This window comes from Podarcis cretensis (genome assembly GCF_951804945.1).
Source record: "Podarcis cretensis genome assembly, chromosome: 2".
Lineage (NCBI taxonomy): Eukaryota > Metazoa > Chordata > Lepidosauria > Squamata > Lacertidae > Podarcis > Podarcis cretensis.
Window position 1 is genome coordinate 114,491,114 of NC_137171.1, and position 25,617 is coordinate 114,516,730.

At 53.7% G+C, this 25,617-nt stretch overlaps 1 protein-coding gene across 4 annotated transcripts in view; it reads left to right on the forward strand.

Moving 5' to 3' along the window:
• Window positions 1-25,617, forward strand: part of PRRC2A (proline rich coiled-coil 2A) — a 43,237-nt gene that overhangs the window by 14,980 nt on the left and 2,640 nt on the right. For 2 of the 4 annotated variants that reach the window (XM_079957596.1, XM_079957597.1), the window contains exons 2-27: window positions 654-822; window positions 1,151-1,328; window positions 1,443-1,542; window positions 3,585-3,657; window positions 4,013-4,156; window positions 5,015-5,151; window positions 5,279-5,358; window positions 6,291-6,430; window positions 6,539-6,629; window positions 6,925-7,153; window positions 7,929-8,358; window positions 9,171-9,388; window positions 9,675-10,038; window positions 10,152-10,362; window positions 10,672-12,759; window positions 14,268-14,518; window positions 15,219-15,346; window positions 16,034-16,163; window positions 16,319-16,404; window positions 16,929-17,183; window positions 20,888-21,079; window positions 21,174-21,251; window positions 22,290-22,452; window positions 22,545-22,600; window positions 22,733-22,821; window positions 24,422-24,680. In XM_079957596.1, coding sequence (XP_079813722.1) covers window positions 711-822; window positions 1,151-1,328; window positions 1,443-1,542; window positions 3,585-3,657; window positions 4,013-4,156; window positions 5,015-5,151; window positions 5,279-5,358; window positions 6,291-6,430; window positions 6,539-6,629; window positions 6,925-7,153; window positions 7,929-8,358; window positions 9,171-9,388; window positions 9,675-10,038; window positions 10,152-10,362; window positions 10,672-12,759; window positions 14,268-14,518; window positions 15,219-15,346; window positions 16,034-16,163; window positions 16,319-16,404; window positions 16,929-17,183; window positions 20,888-21,079; window positions 21,174-21,251; window positions 22,290-22,452; window positions 22,545-22,600; window positions 22,733-22,821; window positions 24,422-24,680 — 6,282 coding nt within the window. In that variant the 5' untranslated portion in view covers window positions 654-710. The remainder of the gene's footprint in view (window positions 1-653; window positions 823-1,150; window positions 1,329-1,442; window positions 1,543-3,584; window positions 3,658-4,012; window positions 4,157-5,014; window positions 5,152-5,278; window positions 5,359-6,290; window positions 6,431-6,538; window positions 6,630-6,924; window positions 7,154-7,928; window positions 8,359-9,170; window positions 9,389-9,674; window positions 10,039-10,151; window positions 10,363-10,671; window positions 12,760-14,267; window positions 14,519-15,218; window positions 15,347-16,033; window positions 16,164-16,318; window positions 16,405-16,928; window positions 17,184-20,887; window positions 21,080-21,173; window positions 21,252-22,289; window positions 22,453-22,544; window positions 22,601-22,732; window positions 22,822-24,421; window positions 24,681-25,617) is intronic. The other 2 variants (XM_079957598.1, XM_079957599.1) reach the window with 2 other exon arrangements.

Sequence of the window (25,617 nt, forward strand, 5' to 3'; positions counted from 1 at the left end):
CATTTTTAATGGGGTAGTATATTGTTTGTTGCATGTTGTCCTCGGGAGACTAGACTTGAAAGGCAGTTTTGAAATACCTGAAAATAAGTAAATGGGGTGGGGTTACCTGAGCTCCTGTAAAACTGGGGAGCATGGAGCCCCATCCTGTGTTTGCTGCCAGGTGTTGCAGTTGAAAGTGTGGGATGTTGCCTTCTTGAAGGCATTCCTGGCTTCATGGAATGTTTGACCCAGGGAAGTATTTATTTAAAGTACTTCCACTCTCCTTTTCACCTGGAAAAGGTTCCCAGGTGTCTCACAATGATCACTAGTAAATCTGTCTGTGTCTTTAGGCTAGCAATCTAAAAGATACAGTGCGAAAGAGATCGGGGGGGGGGTGTTCATGGGGTGGTCACCCCGCCCAGTTGCACTTCTCAGTCCAGCCTGGGTGCTCCTCTTCGTGACCATAGGAGATATCTCTACTCCACTTGAATGGGCTGCTCTGAAATAGAAGTGCCTCTCCCCACGCTTGCTCCGGATAACGTGTAGGGTCTGCACGGGAAAGAGCTTGTTGTCCCTTGGCTATTAAAAGAAGTGGCTGTCGATCGATGGGGAAGGATGGAGTTGGGACTATTGAGCTTTCGTCCTCTTACTCTCCCCAAACCTCTTCCCAACAGTGGCACGTTTCGCAGGGAGCCAGGAGGAACAATCGTACTCAATGACCTTACAGCGCAATGTCAGATCGTTTGGGGCAAACAGCAAAGGGGAAGGATGGAAAAAAGTATTCGTCACTCAACTTGTTTGATACATACAAGGGCAAATCCTTAGAAACACAGAAACCCACAGGTAAAATGACCTCTGTGTTGGGGGGGGGGAGGGCAAGTATTTTCTTCTGAGTGCTATTCTCAAAGGAGGAGGCGGTTGCTATGATGAACGTGCTTAGTCTCTGACGCCCCCTTGATGGCACTCGCAGCGCCCTGAGCAGCTGCTCCCTCCTTGAGTTCGTCCGAAACTACCAATTTGGGGCTTGGCAAGAAAGCTCTCGGTAGTTGCAGCAGTTCATGGGAGGGGTGGGGTCGGTAAGGGGAGCTTTGCTGGGGGAGATGGGAGAGGGCGGAGCTTTCAAGAGGGTCCCAAGGACTGTGCCTGACCCCGCCTCCTCCTTCCCCTACAGTTACTCCCCGCCATGGCTTGCAGAGTCTCGGTAAAGTTGCCATTGCCCGGCGCATGCCACCCCCTGCAAACCTGCCAAGCTTAAAAGCGGAGAACAAAGGCAATGACCCCAACGTCTCACTAGTGCCGAAAGACGGGACAGGATGGGCAAGCAAGCAGGAACAGCCAGACCCAAAGAGGTAAGAGGGAGCCAGAGAGACGCAGACGCTGCTTTTCCGGGGGGTGGGGAGGAGGGAGGCACATTCTCCACCAACCTTTCCTTCAACCGGCGTCTTCGTTCCTCCCGTCTCCAGTACCGATGCCTCGACAGCTCAGCCGCCGGAATCGCAGTCGCCGCCGGCTTCACAGACGTCTGCCTCAAACCCACCGAAACGACCCCCAACAGCCCCCGAGGTAAATCCAGGGCAAGAACTGGGGTGCTGCAGGCTCCCAATCAGAAGCTCTCCTCTTCTGGACGGTCGTGTGGATCAGCTTCCAGCCTAACAGATCATAACGCTTTTTCTGCAAAGAGCCACGGTTTCCTAGCTCCAGTCCCTTCTCCCCTCTGCTTGGCCCCAGCAAAAGCACCAGTTCTCTCCCTATTTAATCGCCATTCAGTCCATGCATGGGTGCAGTCCTACCAGGAGGCAGGAGCTTATCAGAAGAAGGACTCTTTCAGGACTGGCTAAGAAGCACCTCCCATCTTTCCTCTTAGAAACAGCCTTTCTCCTGCTTCCAGATTGCAGTTTCTAGGATGGATGTGCTATAGTTCCTAACTGATGGTCCAGATTTTGCATAGTTTTTGTTTGTTTGTTTTTTTCCTGGCATCAAAGCTTTTGCAGAAAGTTGGGCTTTTTTGTCGCTCACTCTGTGACTGTTTGGGACATTGTGTTAAACTATGGCTTAGCATTACATGCCCAAGCCTCTGGATCACGTGCTTCCTTCTCCTCCTCCTCCAGCACGGCTGTCATGAGATTCTGGAAGCCTGCAGTTGAGTGTTCAAGCTTAGTGAGACGAAGCGTTACTCACAGTTTTGGGTGCAGATCTAACATTACCCGTGCCTTATGAAAACAAGCTAGAATCATGAGACTGTTTGAAGTTGCCTTGTTTCCCTAAAACATTGCTAAGACTAATCACCGTTTGTCTGGGTTTGGGCATAGCGGGTAACTGTGTATAACAAAAGCTTCTAGTCTCAGTTGTGGGCACAATAGAAGAGGAGAAGTTTGCTCATCAGTCCAAGGCCTGCTCATTAATCCAGGGGTTGGGAAACTCGGCTTCTTTCCCTGGTTGCTGTCTGCTTTGTCCTCCTTTCTCTTGGGGAGAGTGAGAGCAGGCACATTTGCAAGTCAGCTTAGAGGCCCAGCCACTGAGTGTGGCAGCTGAGACATGGCTTGGCCTCGGGGCTTGAGCGTGCCTGCCAGACTGTTCTCTCCTTGTAGTGTGGCTGCATCACTGCAGGCCAGATGAAACCAGACTTCAGTTGAGGAGTCAGAGCAGACAGGACTGATCAAGCCCAGAGGCCTCCCCAGCCCTGCTTTAAACCATAGTCTAGTGCTATATCAAAACAAAACCCATGTTAACAACTGCACAGCAAGGGGCAGGGCTGTCCCATAACTCCCTAGCCAACCTTGCTACTTACTAGAACAGGAGAAGTCAATGTGCCCCCAGATGCTGTTTGGCTCCAGCTCTCGTCAGCCCTAACCATCACTGTAAATAGTTCAGGATGATAGACATTGTGGAGGGCACTGTGTTGGCTGCCCCTATTCTAAAGGCATTTCAGCCATGCTTGGGTTGATTTGTGGGACGCGGGTGGCGCTGTGGGTTAAACCACAGAGCCTAGGGCTTGCCAATCAGAAGGTCGGCGGTTCAAATCCCCGTGACAGGGTGAGCTCCCATTGCTCAGTCCCTGCTCCTGCCAGCCTAGCAGTTCAAAAGCACGTCAAAGTGCAAGTAGATAAATAGGTACTGCTCCGGCGGGAAGGTAAACGGCGTTTCCGTGCGCTGCTCTGGTTCGCCAGAAGCGGCTTCGTCATGCTGGCCACATGACCCGGAAGCTGTACTCCGGCTCCCTCGGCCAGTAAAGCGAGATGAACTCCGCAACCCCAGAGTCAGCCACGACTGGACCTAAATGGTCAGGGGTACCTTTACCCAGTGGCGTAGCGTGGGGGGTGCAGGGGGGGCTGGGCGAAACATCTGGGGGTTAGGGGTAGGGTTAGGGGGCGCAAATCCACGGGTTAGGGGGCGCAAATTACTTGCCTTGCCCCGGGTGCTGACAACCCACGCTACGCCACTGCCTTTACCTTTACCTGCGTTGATTTAACCGTGAGATTTGTGGGCTTTTTCTTAATGAATCAACGTGAACCCTTAGATTGTGTCAGTTATGGAGATTACTTGACAAAAGGAAGCTGGCAAGAAGGTCAGTCGGTTTTGACTTCCCACTCCTCCTCTTGTTCCAGAATCCCCCTACAGTAGCAAGCGGGGCAAAGTCCTGGGCACAGGCCAGCGTTACCCATGGAGCGCAAGGAGATGGTAAGCTGTCTTCCAACTAATTTTGTGTGAAGCTAGGACCTCAGACTTTTGGAAAGATGAGAATCAATTGTATGTTTCAGCTCCCACCACCATTTATTTTATTATTAAAATAATTATAACAGCATATATATTTTTCGCTGCCCCTCCTAAAACATTGCAATATCAAACTTCTTGGAAAGGCCAGCAGAGAAAGCCACACGTGTATTTCCCTGGAGAAGGGTGTTCCAGAGATAGGGGGCCACCAAGAAAAAGGCCCACCCCCTGGTGCTCAACACTCTGGCGTGCTGCCATCGCCCCAGATGTGTTAGGGACCCTTGTAAAGGACCCATCTGGGCTTTCTTTCTCTGTGGTCAAGGTGGAAAGGGATCAAGCCTACTGTCGCGATTCTCTCGCGAGGAATTTCCGACCCTGCAGGCGGCTGGCGACCAGGACAAAGCTGGCAAAGAAAAGGACACTACCGATGCGTCGTATGGGCCCGGACCAAACCTCCGCCCCCAGAGTGAGTGGTTTTGCTCAAGTGTCTGTTGCTTCTGGGCCCCAGAGCGAGCTGGGGGGGGGGGGAGCATTGCCATTATCAACCATTGCCAGAAGATTTTCTCCTTCACATGGGGACATCTAACGAAGCTAATAATTAATAATATTTATTTATACCCCGCCCTCCCCGGCCAGAGTGGCTAACCACAGTAAAAATTACAGTAAAAACATAATAGGGGGGAAATTCCCATTTTAAAATACAGGTTAAAATGCAACTTAAAATGCAGCCTCATCAAAACCATAAAGGAGGGGGGAAACATAAGGGTCAGACTGAGTCCAAACCAAAGGCTAGGCGGAACAGTTCTGTCTTGCAGGCTCTTCGGAGAGATGTCAAGTCCTGCAGGGCCCTAGTCTCTTGTGACAGAGCGTTCCACCAAGTTGGGGCCAGTACTGAAAAGGCCCTGGCCTAGTTGAGACCAGTCTAACCACCTTGCGAACTGGGATCTCCACAATGTCATCATTTGTGGACCTTAAGGTCCTCCACGGGGCATACCAGGAGAGGCGGTCCCGTGCGGGGGGTGGGGAGGGGGAGGACAGACAAAACAAAGCCCCTCTTCACATATCACATAGTTAAAAATGGGATACTAGTCAAGGCTACTAGCCATGATGGCCACATGGAGGTAGACTCCTCTGTTGGAGGCAGTCTGCCTCTGAATGCCAGTTGCTTGGGAGGTGGGGTGTCACACCCAGATTGTGCTTTCAGGGTTTCCATGGGCGTTATATTATCTGGTTGGCCCTTGTAGGAGCAGGATGTTGGCCACCGGCCTGGTCCAGTAAGACACATCTTACGTTCTTAACTTCTCTTCCGCCCAATCTCTTGCAGACGCTACCAGTTGGCGGGACGGAGGTGGGCGGGGCACTGACGGGGAGCTGGTGCCCGAGGACGGGCGGGCTGGGGTTGGCCTGCAGCCCAACATCCCGCCTCAGTTCCCTCCCTACCGGGGGATGATGCCGCCATTTGTAAGTATATTGCAGAAGAGGAGGTGCCAAGTGACTTTGGCCACCTGCTTCCTTGTTTGAGGGCAGGGGAAACTGGAGAGAGAGGAAACACCCTCCAGTAACCAATTTCTCCCCTACCCCATCTCAGATGTATCCCCCGTACCTCCCGTTCCCACCTCCATATGGGCCGCAGGGACCTTACCGCTACCCCACACCAGAGGCGCAGAGGTAAGGGTATGGGTTTTGTTTTTTTAAAAAAAAATTTAAAAATGTGATAATGGCAAGTGAGCTTTGTGGCAGAAGGGGAAAGTATATAGAAGACCAGGAACAGCAGCAAGTGAGGGGAAGTGCAGGCGATTGCGGTCAACTCTGCGTAACTGGAGCCAGATGTTTTGGGTTCCATGTACAGTCGTAACTTGGAAGTCAAACAGAATCCGTTCCGGAAGTCCGTTCGACTTCCAAAACATTCGGAAGCCCCATCAGATGTTCAGCTTCCAAAAATAGTTCACAGACCGGAACACTCACTTCCAGATTTGCAGCGTTCAGGAGCCAAAACGTTCGAGAACTAAGCTTGTAATTGAACAGGTGGACAACAAAGGGAAAGTGTGTGGTTGGAGTCTCTTTGGGCCGAGCGGATCAATCAGAAACTGGAGGGAGCCGGAAGTGGCATCTGTGAAATGGTGGAGGATATAGAGGGGCAACTTTCCCTTCTCTATAGAGGAGACTTTCTCTCTAGGCTTCCTGTTGCATCATCAGAAGCAGACACTGAATCAGTAGAATGCAAGACTGTCTCCTGATTTCTCTGCAGTGTGGGATACAAATATGGCCTAGAGGCCGGTGCACCACAAAACCCTAATCTTCATGCCTGCCCTCTGACTCCATGTAGGAAAAGACTGGCTGTTACACAAGGGAAGGCAGATACTTCTTCGTAGTGTTTGATCCTTTGGTCCCCTTAGTGCATGGACAGGGAATCTGTAGCTCTCCAGCATTTCCTGGCATGGCTGGTGTTGAGGAATGGTGGGAGTTTTGGTCCTGCAGCGCCTGGAGTGCTGCACTGCACTGCTCTGCTGGGGTTAGAGCAACATTATTATTTAGATCAGCAGCACGGAAAGTCAGAGGTGTGACGTTTCGGTTGATCTCCGTCGTCCTGTCATCTCCAGGTTCCAGCGGCTTCCAGGACCCCGCCCTTCGCAGCCTGCAGCGCGCGTGTCAGAGCCTGTGAGCCGGCCCCCCGTCCTCAAGCAGGATGACCTGAAAGAATTTGATGAGCTGGACCAGGAGAACGATGAAGGCTGGGCAGGTAATGGAAGAGCCTAACCTCAGAGCTACCCACAGGAGCCGGGACTCTTGAAAGCGTTTCTTCTTATTGGATCTGTCAATCGAAAGACATCCTATTTGTCTCCCACAGGAGCCCATGAAGAAGTGGACTACACAGAGAAGCTGAAATTCAGCGATGAAGAGGACGGGAAAGAGTCTGATGAAGAAACCACTGAGAACCGGTAAGATTAGGCTGTGGTATGGCCAATAACCGAGTCTGTCCCACGCAGCTGGCACAAAGCATGTTGGTTTTGTGAGACGGGTGACACCCCCCCCCCCGGTGCCTGCTGCTGAGCTGCAGCCCTGAGCCACATGGGATCATCTTACAGAAAAGTCATTCTTGCCTGGCTGCAGCTACATCACAAGAATATCTGCGCATGCTCTCTCCTTGCTCCCTGCCCCCCGCCAGCTCCGAGCTGAGGGTGCAGGATCTAAATGGCCCCATTTGACACCTCTCTCTTCACCTCTGTCCCCAAGCAATGATGAGGCTTCCGGCCCGGAAAGCCAGTCGTCGGGCACAGACACCAAGAAGGCTGGAACTCCAAAAGAGGATCAACCCCTCGTCAAAGCAGCCTGGGCCGAAAACGCACGTCCCCCAGAAGGTGGCAAAGAACCGCCACCACCTGCTGCTGTAGTCCGGGCACCGCCGCCTCCACCGCCACCACCCCCCAACCGGGGCAACTGGGGGCAACCCAATGACTTCCCGGTGAGTCTATGCAGGCTGCAAGTCCTGCTTGAGAGCGCCTGCGGTTGGCAGCTCCTATTCAGGCAGGCCAAAGTATGGAGAACCCAATGTCAGGTCTCCTCATTCAGGGCGTACGTTAGATTGCATTGGGTTTCCAGGTAAACCAATGAAATGAATGTCAGTGTGGTGTAGTGGTTAAGAGCGGTGGACTTGTAATCTGGGGAACCGGGTTCGCGTCTCTGCTCCTCCACATGCAGCTGCTGGGTGACCTTGGGCTAGTCACACTTCTCTGAAGTCTCTCAGCCCCACTCACCTCACAGAGTGTTTGTTGTGGGGGAGGAAGGGAAAGGAGAGTGTTAGCCGCTTTGAGACTCCTTCGGGTAGTGATAAAGTGGGACATCAAATCCAAAGTCTTATTCTCCTCTTCTTGTAAAAATAGAAAACTTCCTTAGCCACAACAACGCACGTTGGCATCGTTATTTTGATTTATGCTCTGCTTTTCGGCTAAAATAGGCATTTGGGTGGCACTTGGCATTAGCTCACTCTCTCTCGGCTTTAACTAGAACTCCCATGCTGAGTTATTGAAGGGGTGAAGCCGTGAGGGAACAGAGCAGCTTCCATGCGGATGTTTGAATACTTGAATTTGGGCCTTTGGGCTTCTTAGTGAGGGAGCACGGGTGTGAGCAGGGACAAACTCTGCTCTCCTCAAGGGACTTTGGGAGTTGAGCTTCCGGCTCAGCTTTCCTTCCAGCGGAACAGCTTTGAGCGAGGGCTTCTCTCTCTCTTTGCCACCTAGGACCGCTCACTGCGGCCGCTCCCCCCAGAAGACGAGGACGAAGCTTGGCGCCAGCGGCGGAAGCAGTCCTCCTCGGAGATCTCTGCCGCGGTGGAGCGGGCCAGACGCCGGCGGGAAGAGGAGGAGCGGCGCATGCAAGAGGAGCGGCGGGCGGCTTGCGCCGAGAAGCTCAAGCGCCTGGATGAGAAGTTTGGAGCTCCCGACAAGCGCTTGAAGCCCGAGCCTCCCAAGGAGCCCCCGCCTCCCGTCATTGTGACTGCTCCTCCTCCCCCTCCCCCTCCAGCTCCCACCCCTGTGCCCCCCAACCCGCCGGCTGCCCCAGTTGCCCCCGAGGAGAAGAGGGAGAAAGAGGAGCCCATGCTAGCCAGCAAACCTCACAGTGCTGTCACGAGCAGCAGCGGCAGGAGCAGCTTGGACTCCTCCGGCGCTGGTAAACTTGGCTTTTATTTTCAGTGTTCTTATATAGATATATTCTAAGGTAGTTAGCAACCAAAGTGAAAAATCATCGGATTGAAAAGTACAATAAAACAACGACAAGAAATGAGAGGGGGGAAAGCCCGAAGGATGCAATAAAAGGAAAACAGGAAGGCAACTTGGCCTGATCAGCCTGCAGACATTCCACGTTGTGTTTCTCATGGCCAAATGATTCTTGGCTGATGGTACAAATCTCCCATTTTATTTATTTATTGAATATCTATGTTGCCCTCCCGCCCCAAAGGAGCCCAGTGCTGTGTGTTGCAGCGGCCATTACACACATGGCAAGCTGTCAGGTGATGTTGCTGTCATTTGAGTCATAGGGACATAGGAAGCTGTGGCGTCGTCTTCCTCCTGAGTTCTTGGCATTGGGTCATACTAATGCAGTACTGTATTGGCAGCAGCTCTCCCAAGCTGGGAGTGAGTCTGGGATAAGCTAGGTGGCCCAAAGACCTGACCTGGCGTCAGGCAGCATCCCCTGTCCCTGGAAACAAGGTCTGTGGAGCATGCTGTCTTCCCTTCTGATTTGGTGGGTGGTGCATACAGGGCTATGGGGATCTGTGGCCCCCTCATGTGATGCTTGACTCTGAACTACCATCATCCCTGACCATGGGCCAGGCCAGAAATTGGGAGTCCCAGCTTCCCTGTGGAGGGCTGCAGGCTCCCCACCCCGGGCTCCAGAGATCGGCAAGGTTACACCCAGAGTCCGCCTGCTGCCTCACAAAGCTTGCCTTTCTTTTGTGTTTGTCTTGTGCATGTCTACTACAGCTGAGCCCGCTGTGGCTCCGCCTCCCAAGGAAGTCCCCGAAGTGCGGGAAGAGCCACCCACCTTGCCTGGTCCTGTTCTCCCAGCCGCTCCTGCTCCAGCCAAGGTGGAGCCCAAAGCCGAGACGGTCCTTCAGGCACGCCAGCCGCCTCCGGCTCAGACCCTCAGCTATTCCAAGTACCAGAAGTCATTGCCTCCACGATTCCAGCGGCAGCAGCAGGTGGGTGGAGGCAGGCGCCTGGGCTGGGCACTTGCTCCTAACAGGGGAAGGGTCAGTTGGGGTGGGGCCAAGATAAGGAAGCAACTTGGCTGATGTTCCGTTGCAGTGATGAGTCTTTAGACTAGAGTTTCTGACACCCCCTGATGTCCTCGCAGCTACCTGAGCAACTCATAACTTCTCCATCCAGTGACACACGCGTCGCAGGAAGTGGGGGTCTCTCATTAGGGTGCTGTTGAGGTCACTGAAAGAGCCCTCTCTCCTCTTTGCCCCCCAACCCCCTTTTCAGGAGCAGTTACTGAAGCAGCAGCAGCAATGGCAGCAGCAGCAACAACAACAACACAGCCAAGTCCAGTCCCCGATGGCTTCCTCTTCCCAGCAGCAGGCAACAGGGGCTCCTCTGGCTGCCATGGGCCCCTCAGGCAGCGTGCATGCTCAGCCTGGGCCGGCAGGGCAGCAGCAACCCCCAGCCCCGCCTCCAGCGCAGCAGGCCCCACCCAAAGGCATGTACCCCGGCTCCATTGGAAGGCCGCCCCCCATGCCGCAGATGAACTTTGATCCTCGCTGGATGATGATTCCGCCTTACATGGACCCACGTGTGATGCAAGGGCGGCCCCCCATAGACTTCTACCCCCCTGGGGTCCATCCTTCCGGTAAGTAGAGCTGAAGAAAAGAAGTCCAGGCTCGCCCAAGTGCAGCCTTTTAGAAGACTGTCGGAGCCGGTAGGCCTGACTCGCAACAGGTGTGTCTTCTGTTCACCCCTCAGGTCTCCTGCCCCGTGAGCGATCAGACAGCGGGGGCTCCAGTTCAGAGCAGTTTGAACGCCATCCTTCGATCCTCCGAGAGCGTGGCACTCCGCCGGTTGATCCCAAGCTGGCCTGGGCTGGAGACGTCTTCACCAATGCCCCTTCCGGTACAGACTCGAGGTCTCAAACGGCATCCCTTCGGCAGCAGGAAGAGGAAGAGAAGGGCTTACGGTTAGCAAACGTCTGTTGGGTTGGCCGGGAGCAAGATGTCACCGCGGGGGGAAGCTGAGGTTGTCCCATGTTTTAAAGGTCTTTTTGTTATTGGAACCACGTAGCAAGTCATGGAGTTGAGGGCCTTACAGTTTCTTGACTGCTGTAATGAGAGTGGGACGGGCTCACTGTCTTGTGTCCTATCCCTAGCGGTTGAGGGTCTCCTGCCACTTGTGGCAGTTTGGAGTGAGAGCTGACACTGCTTGGGGTCGTCAGTGGATGGCCCCAGAATAGAGGACCTTTCAATCACCCTTGCTCTCCTTCCTTTAGGAGCGAGACCCCTCCGGTTCGCCTGCGTGAGGCCATCACTCCCCAGCCCTACATGGGGAACTACCAGGGTTTCTCCGAAAACGGCAACCCTGCCTCGATGCACCGCTTCCCCGTGGATGAGCCGCCGCGAGCGGGTCCCCCTTGGCAGGCCACCATGGCTCTGACGGCACCCACAGAGGTGAGCAGAAACGGGCGCCCTGAGCCGCCGGTCCAGCTACCCCGCAAGAGCGAGGAGGAGCCCCAGCTGCTCCATCGTGACCCCCCAGAAGAGATCAAGACGGTTGAGCCTCCCGTCATTCGGCCAGTGGTGGCTAAGAAGCCTCCCTCGGAGCAGCCCAAGGAGGAGCCTCTGGTCAAAGAGGAGGTCCTGCGGCGGATGGAGAAGCCCCCGCGGCAACAGCACGAATTCCACAAGCAGCCGCGGCGCGAGTCCAAGACGGAGACGCGCTGGGGGCCCCGTCCCGGCAGCAGCCGGAGGATGGAGGAGATTTCCGGGGACAAGGCCCCACGGCGAGCCGGGCCCATCAAGAAGCCGCCGCCTCCCCCTAAGGAGGCAAAAGACGAAAGCGAGGAGATGCGCTCCGCTGGGAAGGCCAAAGAGGGGGCCGAGGCAGCGGGCAGCAAACCCGAGCTCCCTAAAGAGCCTCCGAAAGCGGGCAAGGAGAACAAGGCCAAGCCGGTGGTGAACGGCGGAACAGTGATGCCACCCAAAGAGCAGCAGCACACTGGCACACTGTCGCCAAGCCGGCGGCGCCGGGAGCCCCCATACGAGCGTGGCGGCTATGCCGGCCGGGGGCGGGCCAGGGGCCGAGGAGAGTACTTTGCCCGAGGGCGAGGTTTCCGGGGTGCCTATAGCGGGCGCGGGAGAGGGGGGCGCGGGAGAAGCCGGGAGTTCCGCAGCTACCGCGAACCCTTCTACCGGCTGGATGACGGCGTGGGCAAAGCGGCTGGGCCAGGCTCCACCTTCCGCCCGCGCAACGCCAGTGAGACCCGCAGCGAAGGCTCGGAGTACGAAGAGATACCCAAGCGGCGGCGCCAGCGGGGCTCCGAGACGGGCAGCGAGACGCACGAGAGCGCCAGCGACGTGGCCCACTCGGACAAGGAGGTGACCAAGGAGCCGGCCCCCAGCCATCGCAGCCGGGCCCCTCCTGTGACTTCTGCCATGGCCCCCTCCTCCCAGCACCCTGGCTTGCCTCGTTTTGCCGACAAGCTGCCTCCGCGCCTCTCAGACCCTGGCACCCGTGGCGGGCGTGTCTTCACCCCTCGCGGCGTTCCCTCACGCCGGGGCCGAGGTGGTGGCCGTGCGCCCCCTGGGGGGTGGAGCCCTCCTTCCAAGCCCCAGCCCAATAAGAAGCCTGAGAAGCAGCAAGAGGCAGTTCTGGAGCCGTCGGGCAAAGAGAAGGCGCCGTCAGGCCCTCCAGCAATGACCCCAGAAGAACCCGGTGGTTTCCAGGCCCCCTTAAAGCAGCAGCCACCTCCGCCGCCTCTTGGCCCTGGCTCGGACCGTGGCTTTGACCGGCCACCCCGGCGCCGGCGCCACGGGCGTTCGCAGCAGCAGGACAAGCCGCCCCGGTTCCGGAGGCTGAAGCAGGAGCGCGAGAACGCGGCCCGACTCAACGGCGAGCAGAGGGCCGGCCAGCCGTTCTCCCCGGCGCCTGCTGCCCCGCTCCCCGAGGAATCAGCTGCCCGGCGTGTGGCTGGCACAAAATCTCCCGACTTGTCCAACCAGAACTCGGACCAGGCGAATGAGGAGTGGGAGACGGCTTCGGAGAGCAGCGACTTCACGGAGCGCCGGGGCGGTGGGGAGAAGGAACCGGCGCCTGGCGGGCCTCCCCCCACCGCCTTCCTCAAAGGTGGCTGCTCTGGGGCGCCTTCGGTGGGCGGGCGGCCCCCCAACAATGAGCTCAGCTTAGCCCAGAGGAAGGAGATGTCCAAACGCAGCTTCTCCAGCCAGAGGCCTGGCATGGACCGGCAGAACCGACGCTCCAACCCCGGCCCAGGAGGAGGAGGCAAGGCTGGCCGCGGGGGGAGTGGTGGTGGGCGCAGTGGAGGGGACAAGAGGAGCTGGCCCTCTCCCAAGAATCGCAGGCAAGTACTCGGAGGAGAAAGCCCAAAAAATGGAGGGGGGTGGGCAGGGGATTGGTGGACAAAACTGGAATGGCAGAGAGGTAAAGAGATATAAGATGGAAAAGGAAACACAGGCGGCATTTGGCCAATAATAATAATTATTATCTATTTACAGATAGGTAGCCGTGTTGGTCTGCCATAGTCAAAACAAAATAAAAAATTTCCTTCCAGTAGCACCTTAAAGACCAACTAAGTTAGTTCTTGCTATGAGCTTTCGTGTGCATGCACACTTCTTCAGATACACTGAAACAGAAGATACAATATAAATCTGAAGAAGTGTGCATGCACACGAAAGCTCATAGCAAGAACTAACTTAGTTGGTCTTTAAGGTGCTACTGGAAGGAATTTTTTTATTATCTGTTTGTTTGTTTGTTTGTTTGTTTGTTAATATCCCGCCCTCCCCAGCCAAAGCCAGGCTCAGAGCGTCTAACAACAGTAAAAATAGCACAGTTTACATAAAGTCACAGTCAATTGAAATACATTCTAAAATCAATTCATTGGGCTAGAGTTCTGTGAAGAATTACCAAAGGAGGGGGTCAGGCTGTGCCTTGGCCAAAGGCCTGGTGGAACAGCTCTGTCTTGCAGGTCCTGCGGAAAGATGTCAAGTCCCACAGGGCCCTAGTCTCTTGCGACAGAGCGTTCCACCAGATCAGGGCCACGGCCGAAAAAGCCCTGGCTCTGGTTGAGGTCAGGCTAACCTCCCTGTGGCCCGGGATCTCCAAAATGTTTTTATTTAAAGACTGTAAGGTCCTCCGTGGGACATACCAGGAGAGGCGGTCCCGTAGGTACGAGGGTCCTAGGCCGTATAGGGCTTTAAAGGTTAAAGCCATCACCTTAAACCTGATCCTGTACCCCACCGGGAGCCAGTGCAACTGGTGTAGCACCGGGTGAATGTGATCCCGCAGCAAGGACCCCGTAAGGAGTCTCACCGTGGCATTCTGCACCCGCTGGAGTTCCTGGGTCAGTCTCGAAGGGCAGCTCCACGTAGAGTGCTATGTGAGGTATCATTTCACCCAACAAAGTCCACTTCTGCAATGTGACTTTCCTCCGCCTAACTTTCCTGTTCCTCCAAACCTCCAGAGCAGATTTAGGGGTTGAGGAATCCCGACATGTGTGTGGGCTTTGTTCTGTGCGTGCAAAAACTTGTGTGAATTCTGTCCCTTGTTTCCCTTCTCCGGTAGTATTCTTTTAAAGCATATTTGTGGAACGTTATGGCCCCCTGTCATTTGGCCACAAAAGTTAACAAATCTTCAGCCCCTTGGTGGTAAAAAACAGAGGAAGGAATCTAGTTTGACCATGGGAAGTTGGGAACAGACAGGGCAGTCCTACATAAATTCCGTAAGAGAAATGGTCACCATCAAAAACTGGGAATTTTGAAGATCACTTGTTGATGGAGAGGGAGGGAGAAACAGCCCAGGATATCCCCGGTCCGCTGCCATAATGTTTCCTGCTTCCTCCTCCTCCTCTAGCCGGAACACCGATGACCACTCTCCGGGCCTGAGCCTTCCCCCAGCAGCCACCACCAGCACAGTGTATCGTTTGGACCGCGTCATCCACAGCGACCCAGCTGGCATCCAGCAGGCTCTGGCTGAACTGGGCAGCCGCCACACAAAGCCAGCCTCCCCTGGCCCTGCCCAGCCTCCCTTCCTGGGGCCTGGAGGCAGCAACTCCTCTGCCCTCCCACTGCGACGCTTCGAGAGTAGGAACAGTGGCAGCGCAGGTAATGGGCAGAGTCTGTGCTTAGTAACCAGGGGATCTGGATTTCTTTGTCTTGGAAGTGACTAAATTCATTCTTGGCGATCAATTACCGTATCTTTTCTGTCTATTAGACGCCCCTTATTTTGGGGGACTCCGATTTAAGAAAATGGGGGGAGATGTATCCGTGTATAAGACGCCCCCAAATTTTTGGCATTATTTGGGGGGGGGGTACCTAGTCTTATACATGGAAAAAGACGGTAATTTGCCCATTGGCCATTATCTTGCTTGGCTCAGTTGACAAGCGTGATGGGACACATGACCAGTATCTGTGCTGAGTGCGTTAATCAGCTCTTCCATTGCTCTAGGGGGCTGCAGTTCTTTCAGGATGCCCGTCCCTCTCCCCAATCCCCCACAAGGGACTTTCTAGGAGCTAACAAATGCTGCATCGGTTCTCCTTATGCACAATACAATCTTACATTTCCAAAGCTAAGCAGGGCCCGGTATGGTTTCAGATTGGATGGGGGGCTGCATGTTGAAATTCCTGCATTGCAGTGGGTTAGGGTCCCTTCCAACTCTCTAATTCTAAGACCGGCTGCTAATGGGCTTTGGCAGGTCTTGTTGAACTGCATTTCCAAGTGCTTCTGATCTCAGGAGGGACCAGATGCCTGCTCCTTCCCCACTGCAATCCCATTTTGCTGTTTTTTTCCATCCCCCCAATTCAGACTCTTGCTTCCTGGACAAGAACCAGCTGCTTCTCTCCAGCAGTGCCCCAGTGAAGGAGTCCAGTGCGTTGGGTGGCTTTTCTGCAAAGCGCCGGGAAAGGCCCCGGAAGCAAGACCTGCTACAGCAGGTAAGCGATTTTCTCTTTCTGTGTAATCGCGTGGCATGAAGCAGAAGGAAGGTTGCAGCTGCAGCAGCTCGAATACTCCTGGCCAAGGGATGGAAAGATCAGGAGGCTCCAAAAATAAGAGATTGGCAAATTACAGGAATTTGTGGAGATGGCTCAATTGACTAGCAAACTCAGAGGAAACTCAAAGCAAAAATTTGCGGAAAAATGGGATGGTTATAGAAGATATGTTCAAAAATACAATAGTAGTTTTGACTCTGTTGGTAGCATTAGAGTGACAAAGTAAAAGGAGGTGGATAACAATTAAGGATTTATTATGTATTCTGAATGTATTGGAAAATTTATATAGAAAGGTTTATTGTTTTGTATACATTCAATTGTAAGATAAAGCATGTGAAGGGACTTGACAGGAAGTCAAAATACTTATTTTCATTATCATTATCATTATTTTCTATTTTTTTCTCCGTTTGTGCGGGGGGGGGGCGTGTTTTGTATGGAATGTTTGGGAGGAAATAAGACGGTAAATAACAAACAAAATATTGATGTATGTAATTTTTATTTTTCAATTATGTTTTGTGGTAGTATGGTTTTAATGTTTTTTGTAACATAAAATCATTCAATTAAAAAAAAAAGGAGGGCTGCCCAGCTTCTCAAGGTCTCACGTATGTGTCTGTCCCCTGTCTCTCTCAGGAACCCATTCCCTTCCCCAGTGGCCCTGGCTTCTCGGCCCCCAAAGAGGAGACCCCTGGCGAACCTCGCAGCAGGAGCGTTCCGGTTTCCGAGGGGCTCGCCCCACAGATATGGAACCAGCTGAATTCCAGTGAGTTATTGCAAGCATGTGGAGAAGAAGGAAAGGCCATGCTCCTGGGGCAGGCTGGGAAATCAGAACTGGCAGCGAGAGGGAGCAGCTCTTGGGACCAGGGAAGAGAGAGCAAGCATTCCTGGTTCAGAGGCCCCTGTGTTTTGTTTCATCAGACTCCTCCCGAAAGAGCTACCGCCCTGCCTCTGTGGAGCCCTGGATCGACCCTCTGAATGCCTTTGAAGAGGTTGCTAGTATGGAGGTGAGGTCTGTTGAGATGGGATGGATCAGGTGCATGCTCTGCAGAGGCTCCCTTTCCAGGGCGGAGCCGGACTTTGCCGATGAGGGAGCTTTCCGAGCACAATTCAAAGTGTTGGTGCTGACCTTTAAAGCCCTAAATGGCCTCGGCCCAGTATATCTGAAAGAGCGTCTCCACCCCCATCGTTCAACCTGGACACTGAGGTCCAGCTCTGTGGGCCTTCTGGCGGTTCCCTCACTGCAAGAAGCCAAGTTGCAGGGAACCAGACAGAGGGCCTTCTTGGTAGTGGCACCCGCCCTGTGGAACGCCCTCCCTTCAGATGTCAAGGAAATAAGCAGCTATCTTATTTTTAAAAGACATCTGAAGGCAGCCCTGTTTAGGGAAGTTTTTAATATTTAATGCTGTATTGTTCTTAACACTTGATTGGCTGGGGAAACTCAGCCAGATGGGCGGGGTATAAATAATAAATTATTATTATTTTGTGTCCCCTAACTCTGTTTGCTGACTCTGCTTTGCCCCTTGCCCAGATGAGCCTGTCTGACAGTGGGGTGGACCTCAGCAGCGACTCACAGGTCTCCTCGGCCACCTGCAGCCAGCGCAGCTCTCCCGACGGGGGTCTGAAGGCCACACCAGATGCAGGGGCCAAGCGCAGCGGAGCCATCAGCAAAAGCACCGAGGATGCAGCCACCGCCGCTGCAGCTGGACCGGAAGGAGCAGAGCCAAAAGAGCAGAGGAGGCGGCCCCCGCCATCCAGAGACTCCAGTCTGCTGAAGGACAAGAAGGTACACAAGTAACTCTGGGGTGTCGCCACTTCTTCAGTCAGCACTGATATAACGCATGCAGCTGCATTGGTTTCCTTAATGCAGCGGTGGCCAAACTCGGCCCTCCAGATGTTTTGGGACTACAACTCCCATCATCCCTAGCTAACAGGACCAGTGGTCAGGGATGATGGGAATTGTAGTCCCAAAACACCTGGAGGGCCGAGTTTGGCCACCACTGCCTTAATGGTTTCCTTTACTGGATTGGTTCCACCCCCCACCCTGTTTTACTGAGACAGCTCTCCCAAAGGTTTCTGGTGTGTGTGTTGCGCTGACTGAGGGGTCCTCTTTTGGATCTTCCCTTGCCCTTCCCATGAATGCCACCTCTTGACACAGTTGAGTCTGCCACCCTGATTGGGCTTCTGAAATCGCCTCTTCTCCTGACTCAGCCACCTCATTTCTCTCTTGAGCTCTTCTTGTCATTTTTGCTCCAGTTAGGACTTGGTCCTCTGCCTCGGTTCAGTATTACAAATGGGGATCTGTGAGAACTGCAAGGCTTTTAGGAGGATTCCCACCTTCCAAAGATCCTTTTAGCAGCATAGAAATCATCGCCCCTTTACAGCCACAACAGCTGCTCCACTTTTCCAGAACAGCTTCCCCTGCCCTCTTCTTGCTAGAAAGGAGTCCACACATTGGTGTTTTCAAGGAGTCTTATTGTGGGGTGCATTGGTAGCTAACACGGACCATGCATCTCAAGTTCTTCTTGGGATTCTTTCAGGCAACTTCTATTCCTCTTTCTAAAAGTATATTAAGGAGCAGTAGCATAATTGAAGGGCTTGCAGGTCTCTGCGCTTAAAATTTTATCCAAGTAAAATTAGCCCAGGCTCTTCACCAGATTGAATTCCATTATATACATAAATCGTTTTCACATTTTCTCCTAATCTTGGGGAACTGGCAACAATCCAGGCAGGGAATGTAAGCTTCCACCCCCTGAAATCCTGCACTGATTTTGAAAATAGTACCAGGCATAATGAAACAATCGTTGAGACGGCTAGAGCGCCGGTGGCGGATAACCCATTCTGAATCTGACCGGACACAGGTTAGAGCTCAACGTCGAGCCTACCAAGTGGCGATAGCGACAGCGAAGAAGACTTTCTTCACCGCCTCTATTGCATCTGCAGAAAACAGCAGCAGGAGACTCTTTCAGGTGGTTCACAATTTAGCGGAACCACCTGTAACATCGGGGCCCAGTACGGGCCACATGTTCTCCTGCAATGATTTTGCAAATTTTTTTGCAGATAAAATCGCTCAGATTCGGGAAGAAGTAGACTCCGCTGTGGGAGCAGGGCCGGGGCGAGAGAGTGCTAGAGTCCTGTCTGGTCAAGTTGTGTGGGATCAATTCCAATCTGTTACCTCCGAGGATGTGGACAGGCTGCTTGGACGAGTGAAGCCAACCACCTGTCTCCTGGATCCTTGCCCATCCTGGCTTATAAAAGCTAGCCGGGAAGGACTGGGCGATGGGCTTCGTGGGGTGGTGAATGCTTCCCTCCGTGAGGGAGCCTTCCCAGACCCGCTGAAAGAGGCGGTTATTAAACCGCTTCTTAAAAAACCATCTCTAGATGCGGCCACGATGGCCAATTATCGCCCAGTCTCAAACCTTCCATTCTTGGGCAAGGTGATTGAGCGAGTGGTTGCTGAACAACTCCAGGCACGCCTGGAAGAAGCGGACCATTTGGATCCCTTCCAGTCGGGATTCAGGCCTCATCATGGGACTGAAACTGCCTTGGTCGCACTGGTTGATGATCTCCGGCGGGCTAGGGACAAAGGTGAGAGCTGTTTCCTAGTTCTGCTGGATCTCTCAGCGGCGTTTGATACCATCGACCATGACATCCTTCTGGACCGTCTTGAGGGGCTGGGAGCTGGGGGCACTGTCATACAGTGGTTCCGCTCCTTCCTCCTGGGCCGTGTTCAGAAAGTGGTGGTGGGGGATGAGTGTTCAGACCCCTGGGCTCTCACTTGTGGGGTGCCTCAGGGTTCTATCCTCTCCCCCATGCTTTTCAACATCTACATGCAGCCGCTGGGAGGGATCATCAGGAGGTTTGGGCTGGGTGTTCATCAGTATGCAGATGATACCCAGCTCTACCTCTCTTTTAAATCAGAACCAGTGAAGGCGGTAAAGGTCCTGTGTGAGTGTCTGGAAGCGGTTGGAGGATGGATGGCGGCTAACAGATTGAGATTGAATCCTGACAAGACAGAAGTACTGTTTTTGGGGGACAGGAGGCGGGCAGGTGTGGAGGATTCCCTGGTCCTGAATGGGGTAACTGTGCCCCTGAAGGACCAGGTGCACAGCCTGGGAGTCATTTTGGACTCACAGCTGTCCATGGAAGCACAGGTCAAATCTGTATCCAGGGCAGCTGTTTACCAGCTCCATCTGGTACGTAGGCTGAGACCCTATCTGCCTGCAGACTGTCTCGCCAGAGTGGTACATGCTCTGGTTATCTCCCGTTTGGACTACTGCAATGCGCTCTACGTGGGGCTACCTTTGAAGGTGACCCGGAAACTACAACTAATCCAGAATGCGGCAGCTAGACTGGTGACTGGGAGCGGCCGCCGATACCATATTACACCGGTCTTGAAAGACCTACATTGGCTCCCAGTACGTTTCCGAGCACAATTCAAAGTGTTGGTGCTGACCTTTAAAGCCCTAAATGGCCTCGGTCCAGTATATCTGAAGGAGCGTCTCCTCCCCCATCGGTCTGCCCGGACACTGAGGTCCAGCTCTGAGGGCCTTCTGGCGGTTCCCTCATTGCGAGAAGCAAAGCTACAGGGAACCAGGCAGAGGGCCTTCTCGGTAGTGGCCCCCGCACTGTGGAACGCCCTTCCAGCAGATGTCAAAGCGATGGACAACTACCTGACATTCAGAAAACATCTGAAGGCAGCCCTGTTCAGGGAAGTTTTTAATATGTGACATTTTAGTGTATTTTTCATCTCTGTTGGAAGCCGCCCAGAGTGGCTGGGGAAACCCAGCCAGATGGGCGGGGTACAAATAATAAATTATTATTATTATTATTATTATTATTATTATAATAGGGACGCGGGTGGCGCTGTGGGTTAAACCACAGAGCCTAGGACTTGCCGATCAGAAGGTCAGCTGTTTGAATCCCTGTGACGGGGTGAGCTCCCGTTGCTCAGTCCCTGCTCCTGCCAACCTAGCAGTTCGAAAGCACGTCACAGTGCAAGTAGATAAATAGGTACCGCTCCGGCGGGAAGGTAAACGGCATTTCCATGCGCTGCTCTGGTTCACCAGAAGCGGCTTAGTCATGCTGGCCACATGACCCGGAAGCTGTACGCCGGCTCCCTCGGCCAATAAAGCGAGATGAGCGCCGCAACCCCAGAGTTGTCTGCGACTGAACCTAATGGTCAGGGGTCCCTTTACCTTACCAGGCATAATTCTCCCCCTTACATACCTTCATGCCTCTCTTTGCACTCATAAATATGTGTTGTTGTTTTTTAAGTGCTTTCACTTCAGCTGCGAGCATCAGTTGGTGCTAAATAAATGTGAAATAATAGCGGCAGCACTTCCCCTCAACCCCCTCCCCCCCCCCAAAAAAAAAACACCTCTGGAAAGTGATCCTGGATACTGCCCTCTGGCTAAACTGTTTGCCACCCCCATGGTCTCAAAGGGTCCATGAGTTTCACCGCCCCTCCTCCTCCTCCTCCTGCGACAGGTGAGCAGCTCCCCTGAGCCGCTGCCCCGGGACCACCCTCCCCCTGGTGCTATTGGCACAGAGCGTTCCCAGCGAGTGGAGAAAGCAAAAGACAACAGCGCAGAGGGTCTGGGTGCGATGACGTCCGAGCCAAACCCCCAGCTCGAGTCCCCCGGGGCCTGCCCCCCCATCCAGTTTGGCGCTAGCGATAAGGTAAGTGCCAAGACGCATGTCCTTTGCAGCCCCTTCTCGTCGGAGTCCCAGACTCAGATTCAAATCCCCTCCCCCTGGTTTTCGCCCCCTTCAGGATGCTGACCTTCGCTTCATGGTGAACGAAGGGCCGAAGCCAGACAAAGAAGAGCTGCACCAGGGACTTGCCGAGGGGGTAAGTGGGGAAGATGTGCCAGTGCTGATTTGGGGCTCCCTCTTCTCTTCCCCCCCATCCCCACCCCTTGAGTTCAGCTTGGAGGGCTGCAAAAGAGCTTGGCTTTGCTAGCTGGGCAGTGGGTGACCTTGCATTCCAGCTGTGGGGCCTGTTGTAGTTTCTGCATGTCTCTTGGATCAAGATGCAAAATCTGGATTAAACTGGCTTCTCTTTTGAAAGGCCAGTCTCGGCCAGATTCCTGGATGAGAGCAGGGACATCTCTCTCCCCACTCACTGTTGCTGCCCATCAGTCCACTGCAAATTACTAATACTCCCCTCCCCCTAACCTTTATAAAGATCTGAGGAATGAGATCATTACCCCACCCTTACTTACCATCCCAGGCTGCCCATCTGCGGCCACGTTGTTCTTTCTTTTATCAGATCAAAATGATCAGAACAACAGCAAAGGTTGCTAGGTTTATCGAGGGTGCAGTGAGATTAAGGGCCACTATCTGAACGATAATCTTGGTCATTTGATTGCCCTTTTAACCTATTGTTGCCTTTTTTAATTGTATATATTGCTTGTTTTACGTTGCTATGGCCGTCGGCTAACGCGAATAAAGTTTATCTATCTATTATCCCCTCACCCTAAGGTGTAGGGGCGGGTTACAGCATGCACCTTTTTAAACCACGTATTCCACGGAAGATAAAATCAGAAAAGATACTGATGTACAAGCGATATTGGGGCTTGATTTCTGCAACCTGTTGTGCGTGGGATTGCCCTAAGCAGTTTCCCCCAAAACGTCTGCAGGTTAAAAATGCAGCTGTTAGGCCTGGGTGATACGGAATATATTTTGCCGGATTTACTGTCATTTCAGTTTGCTTGTGCGGTGCCTTGGGTTAAACTGTTGATATGATTTCTCTATTAGTATATTTTTTGCACACGGCAAGGTAGAGTTTAAATCTGTAAGAGGGAAATAAGCATTTGGTCTGTTTAGAAAGGAAGCCTAGAGCTTGGTTGCTTCCAATGACGCCCCTGCCTCCTCTCTCTCTCTGCAGCTGACCTCGGCCCCCAGGGAGTGGGAGCTGCTTCCGCCGGCCCCTCCCAGCCACCGAGCTTCCCCCGAGGCGCCTCCTGGTCGCGGCTGCGAGGCCCGGCCGTTCCCCGTAGCCCCAGCATCTTGCCTGCACAGCCTCCCAGCAGACACTTCCGTGTTCTCAGGTATGGAGGGGCATTTGGAACGGAAAGGGAAGATCGCTCACATTATGGGGCTCCCAGCCAGAGCAGTGGTTGACTGTGCTTCTTCCTCCCAGCAGGTGAGAGGGGCCAGGGTCAGCGGCTGTACCCGGAGCTGTTTTACGGGAACCAGGTACCTATCTTGGCAGATTGGGCAGAGGAGCAATGCCCCGTGTGTTGCTCTCGGGCCTCTGGCGCAGCTCAGGAGGAATGGTTTTAGCTCTCCCACCTCCTCTGAAAGGTTCTTTGCGTCTTCTTTCTGCAGGTCCAAACTGCCCAGCTGGAGTCCCAGCTTCACGGCGCGAGTGGGGGCAGCAGCTACCGACCGAGCACCCCTTCTCTGCACACCTACAGGTAAGGGCAGGGGGCATATGGGGCTCTGAGCTCCCCTTGTGAGGATGATGATATTATTATTATTATTAATATTATTATTATTAATATTATTTATTTATACCCTGCCCATCTGGCTGAGTTTCCCCAGCCACTCTGGGCGGCTCCCAATCGAGTGTTAAAAACAATACAGCATTAAATATTAAAAACTTCCCTAAACAGGGCTGACTGTTAAAAATAAGATAGCTGCTTATTTTCTTCAGATCTGAAGGGCAGGCCACAGGGCAGGCCCACTGCCAAGAAGGCTCTCTGCCTGGTTACCTGTAACCTCACTTCTCGCAATGAGGGAACCGCCAGAAGGCCCTCAGAACTGGACCTCAGTGTCCAGGCAGAACGATGGGAGTGGAGACACTCCTTCAGGTATACAGGACCGAGGCCGTTTAGGGCTTTAAAGGTCAGCACCAATGCTTTGAATTGTGCTCGGAAACGTACTGGGAGCCAATGTAGGTGTTTCAGGACCGGTGTTATATGGTCTCTGCGGCCACTCCCAGTCACCAGTCTAGCTGCCGCATTCTGGATTAGTTGTAGTTTCCAGGTCACCTTCAAAGGTAGCCCCACGTTAGAGCGCATTGCAGTAGTCTAAGCAGGAGATAACTAGAGCATGCACCACTCTGGTGAGACAGTCCGCGGACAGGGAGACACCTCAGAGCCTCTGCAGCATGGCATGCATTCCCACCCTGTCTTTTGTGACACACATTTTGAGTCTGGTCCACAAAAGCAATACTGTACCCATCTTCATGCGGGCCACAACATGGAGCAAGCTTGTTTTCTGCTGCTTCAGGGGGTGGGTCCCGAAGCAGCAGATTCACATTACAGGAAAGGGAGATTCCGACTAAACATCAGGAAGAACTTTTTGGCAGTAGTTGTTTGACAGTGGAACAGACTGCCACAAGAGGTGGACCCTCCTTCCTTGGAGGTTTTTAAGCAGAGGTTGGATGGCCGTCTGCAGGGATTCTTTAGTGATGTATAAACTAGTTGAGATTCCCGCATTAAAGTTGGAGTCCCTTCCAACTCTAGAATTCTATGGTAAGACTGAAGGCAGCTCAGGTAGCAGGCAGGAAAGGTCGTTGCAGGTCACAGTATGTGCCCTAGGCCAGCTGGGTGACACCAAATCGGGTGCCTTCAGAGGTTCATCAGCCCAACGTCTTCCTCCTTGGACTACTTGGGAAGGTGATGGACTTAGGAGCCAATGTGGTTAAGAGCGGTGGACTCGTAATCTGGTGAACCGGGTTCGCGTCTCCGCTCTCCCACATGCAGCTGCTGGGTGACCTTGGGCCAATCACACTTCTTTGAAGTCTCTCAGCCCCACTCACCTCACAGAGTGTTTGTTGTGGGGGAGGAAGGGAAAGGAGAATGTTAGCCGCTTTGAAACTCCTTCGGGTAGTGATAAAGCGGGATATCAAATCCAAACTCTTCTCCTCCTCCTCTTCTTCCTCCTTTGTTGGAGGTTTTTAAGCAGAGATTGGGCAGCCACCTGTCAAGGATTCTTCAGCAGCAAATCCCTGGACTGCAGGGGTTGGACTTCCATCTCTGATTCTGACCTGTGGCATTCTTCCTTCACTAGGTCCCAGCACCTGTACCTCCAGCCCAGCCCAGCCCCCACTTCTCCTGCTCAGACGGCCGGGGGCGCTGTCTTGCCCAGCTCCGCCTTGCTTTCGGGGGTGGCCCTCAAGGGGCAGTACGTGGAGATATCGGCCCTGCAGGCGGCGGAGCTTCCCAAGCTGCCAGCCACAGGCCTGCTGTACCAGGCTCCCCCTCCTTCCTTCATCTACAGCTCAGCCTTCTGCAGCAGCCAGCTGGCTCCAGAGCAAGCCCTGCTTCAGGTACTAGGCGTTGTGGTGGGCGAATTAACTGAAGGGCAGCCTTCTGGGAATTGGGGGTGCAGAGGAAACCCGGATTTCTGGAGGCAGGTTGGAGAGGAAGAGTTTATGATGTGGCACAAATGGGTGGGAGCTGGGAGAGAGAGCGGGGCAATGGGGAATTCAGGGAGGGGCGGTCACATTTTAGGAAGCCAGGAGCTCTCCCCTCATGCTGTGTCTATAATAGTGGGCAGCTTGGGACGCGGGTGGTGCTGTGGGTTAAAGCACAGAGCCTAGGGCTTGCCGATCGGAAAGTCGGCAGTTTGAATCCCCGCGTCAGGGTGAGCTCCCGTTGCTCGGTCCCTGCTCCTGCCAACCTAGCAGTTTGAAAACACGTCAAAGTGCAAGTAGATCAATAGGTACCGCTCCAGTGGGAATGTAAATGGCGTTTCCGTGCGCTGCTCTGGTTCGCCAGAAGCGGCTTAGTCCTGCTGGCCACATGACCCGGAAGCTGTATGCCGGCTCCCTCGGCCAATAAAGCGAGATGAGCGCCACAGATGTGAGGAGTGTTGCCAGTTACTGAGGATCGTGGACCACATGCTTCTAAATACCAGTTGATGCGAATCACGAACAGGAGAACGTTCCTGCCCTTAGGTCTTGTGTCACGGACTGGTTGGACGCAGAGGATTGGTAGGAGGCCCCAGCTGGGGGACCCCCAAAGGAAGAAGGCTCAGAGCTCAGGGAGTGGTGGTGGGACAACAATGAGTGGTCGGAGGGAGAAGACTGGGAAGAGGAGTGTTGAAGAGGTAACAGGGAGCAGAGAGGATTGTTGGCACAGAGAGGTCCAGAACCCAAAGCAGGAGAGGCAGAGAGGTGTCAGATTGGTGAAGCCAGGAGGGTCTTCCCCTGCTGCTACAACAGACCTGTTGGTCTCAGCAGGGGTATAAAGAGGGAGGAGCAG